The 3,533-nt window shown below is 40.6% G+C and overlaps 1 protein-coding gene across 1 annotated transcript in view; it reads right to left on the bottom strand.

The window, feature by feature from the left end:
• Nucleotides 1–764: 764 nt before the first annotated feature.
• LOC149435362 (forkhead activin signal transducer 3-like) overlaps nucleotides 765–3,533 on the bottom strand; it is a 6,942-nt gene continuing 4,173 nt past the window's right edge. The window contains exon 3 of the mRNA XM_089662724.1: nucleotides 765–1,427. Within this exon, the coding sequence (XP_089518850.1) occupies nucleotides 765–1,427 (663 nt within the window). The remainder of the gene's footprint in view (nucleotides 1,428–3,533) is intronic.

The following is a 3,533-nucleotide window of genomic DNA, read 5'->3' as shown; positions in this document are numbered from 1 at the left end:
CCTCTGTACTTTCTCCAGTTCCCCAATGTTTTTTTTGTGAATTGGAGCCCAAAACTGAACTGCATATTCCAGATGAGGTGTTAATGATTTGTACCGGGGGGTGGGGGGGATGATATCTCTCTGGAGTCTATCTGTTTCCTAATACAAGAGAGGATTTTTCTCGCTTTAGCACCCACAGCTTGGCATTGCTGCCATCATTAAGCTTTTAATCTACCAGAACTTCCAGATCCTTCACCATCCTTGACCCCCCCCCCCCCAGTTGTACCCCCCCAGTATGTATGATGCATGCATATTCTTAGCCCCCAAGAGCAGAACCTCACATTTATCAACATTTAAACCTCATTGGCCCCATAGTCCCCCAATTACACAGAGCATTGAGGTCGGCTTGTAAGTTGGAGACATCCTGTAAGGACGTTATTCCCCGGCACAGCTTGGTGTCATCTGCAAACACTGAAATGGGATTTATAATCTCAGACCCGATATGGTTTATAAATACATGTGAACAATTGCAACACTCGTGCCCAACTTTAGTAAAAAAAATTCCAATTTATTTAAAGTGAATACAAACAGGCAAGATACAAAATGACCGATATATACACATGTGGTGCAATGCCTTTGGACTGTAGGTCATGGTTGTTGCCACCTTCGCTGGGCCATGTGCCACGTTGGGTGCCAACATCATCTCAGGTAAGGCTTGAAGTGCAGCTAGTCCTTGAGACAAAAGTGATTAGCCCAAGACCAGCCTTGTCTCTACAACTGGCCAATCAGTAGCCATTGGGTCTGTACCCTGAGTACACCCCACCCTGAGAAAAATGCTGGCCATAGACGTTTTGATGGTGCGTGTAGCCCCCATGTTGTGGATACACGGGGATGTCAAATACTGTCCTATTGGGAGGGAATTCTGAAGTGGAGATTCTGGCTTCAGAGGGTCTCGGTGGGGGAGGCATTTGGGGTGTCAAGCTGTGAGAGCAGGCATCCCTCCGCTCTGCATGGGTGGAGCTGGAATACGAGGAAGGCAAGTAGTTACCCAGAGAGGAAGAGGGGAAGTTGGGGTACAGCAGGAGAGGGTGTATGCTGGGAGGGGCCACAACATTAGGGGGCACATATTGCGAATATGAAGTTGGAAGGTTCCACAAGATGTTTGGGAAGGTTGAGGCAGGATCTATAATAGGGGGTTGGGTTGATAACGAGGGACCAACCTCCGCATCTGCTCTGACCCCAGTATTGTCATTGGAAAGATGGGGGTGGTGAAACTCTGAAGATCTGTAGGGCTGTCCATGCAGGATATAAGGGGCCAGGTCAGGAGGGTAGGCTTCTTGCCGGGTGACTCTCGTATTCTGCAGCTTCATGGCGTCAGCAGGAATTCGGGTCACATCCACCGTCCAATAGTTGCCCTTAGCCTGCGGCTTTAGTGGATCTTTTAGGACCTGCAAAGAGTGAGAAGACATTAGAGGCGTAGGCCGGCACAGCAAATTCACACAAATCTATTACAGGTCAGGGGAACCGATCCTTACGGCCTATTTATAATACAGACAAATCATTTCCCCGGATCTGCCCCTATTTTCCAGACTAGCTGGGTCCCCTATTGAGTGTGTAAGGGGGCTCCCTGGTTGGCTGAAATTGAAAATAACTCCCGCCATGCTAGAACACCGGGCTCCACCCACATGGAAGAAAAATATATTTGAAATGTTACAGTTTTGGCCGTATTCAATATATTAAAATATTTTTCAATTAAAAAAAAATTTATATATAATATTGCATGTTGAAATGCGTTTTTATTATAAAATGACTATACTATATTTGAAATGTATTTTAAAAAATGTTTAAAAATACAAATCTACATTTTTGGAATGCATTTAAAAGACATGTTAAAATTACTTTTTATATGTTAAAAAAAAATCTTAAGAGTATATTTAAAAAATACGTATTTTTAAAAATATATTCTTCAGATTTTTTTAACTCAGTTATTTGAAATTATATTTTTTAAATTTTTTTTTTATATATTTTGTATTAAAAATGCATTTGTGTGTGTAATTTCAAATATGTCAATATATTTGGGAGAAATATATTTTTCTTCCATATGGACATTCACTAAAGCAGATCGCATGCGTCATTGGGGTCCGGACACAATGGGGGGAGATTTACTGAAACTGGAGCACTCAATGTGGTGCAGCTGCTCATGGCTCTTTTAGGACCTGCAAGGAGTGAGAAGACATTAGAGGCGTAGGCCGGCACAGCAAATTCACACAAATCTATTACAGGTCAGGGGAACCGATCCTTACGGCCTAATTATAATACAGACAAATAATTTCCCCGGATCTGCCCCTATTTTCCTAAATAGCTGGGTCCCCTATTGAGTGTGTAAGGGGGCTCCCTGGTTGGCTGAAATTGAAAATAACTCCTGCCATGCTAGAACACCGGGCTCCACCCACATCGAAGAACATATATTTGAAATATATTTAAAAATATTCTTACCAAATATATTGCTATATATTTGAAATGTTACAATTTTGGCCGTATTCAATATATTTAAAAATATTTTTCAATTAAAACAAAATGTATATATAATAATGCATGTTGAAATGCGTTTTTATTATAAAACGACTATACTATATTTGAAATGTATTTTAAAAAATGTCTTTAAAAATACAAATCTACATTTTTGGAATGCATTTAAAACATGTTAAAATGACTTTTTATATGTTAAAAAAATCTGAAGAATATATTAGTATATTTAAAAAATACGTATTTTTAAAAATATATTTCTTAAGATTTTTTTTTTTTTAACTCATAGTTATTTGAAATTATATTTTTAAAAGTGTGTGTGTGTCAATATATTTGGGAGAAATATATTTTTCTTCCATATGGACATTCACTAAAGCAGTTTGCATGTGTCATTGGCGTCCGGACACAATGGGGGGAGATTTACTGAAACTGGAGCACTCAGAATGTGGTGCAGCTGTGCATGGCAGCCAATCAGCTTCTAGATTCAGCTTGTTCAATTAAGCGTTGGCAATAACACCTGGAAGCCGATTGGTTTGTATGCAGAGCTGCACCAGATTTCACATTCTACAGTTTTAGTCAATAACCCCCATTTCTCATTTCACTATGCTGGTTTGCGGTATTTATCACAAAACACTCAACACGCTCAGTAGATACCAAATAAAAAGGCGTTCAACTCGATTTACAGAAGGAAATAAATAATTAAATGCAGTAGTGGTCCAGGCATGCAGTATTTAATGTGTTACTAAACCCGCAACAGTAACATCAGTCTGTATATGCAGTATACATGTATTCACTGTATCCGCTCTCCCCGGACCCCGCATTCACTGTATCCGCTCTCCCCGGACCCCGCGTTCACTGTATCCGCTCTCCCCGGACCCCGCGTTCACTGTATCCGCTCTCCCCGGACCCCGCGTTCACTGTATCCGCTCTCCCACGGTACACAGAACATGGAAATGCAATTATTGTAGTAAATAGAAGACTGCTATATACTGCTGATGAGAAAAGGTATTTAGCAGTTTATATCAGTG

This window comes from Staurois parvus, unplaced genomic scaffold (genome assembly GCF_062004578.1).
Source record: "Staurois parvus isolate SC_StPar_1 unplaced genomic scaffold, SC_StPar_1.0 ptg001528l, whole genome shotgun sequence".
NCBI classification, from domain to species: Eukaryota; Metazoa; Chordata; class Amphibia; order Anura; family Ranidae; genus Staurois; species Staurois parvus.
The sequence above is the reverse complement of the archived record's forward strand: the minus strand, read 5'-3'. Positions and strand labels throughout refer to the sequence as shown.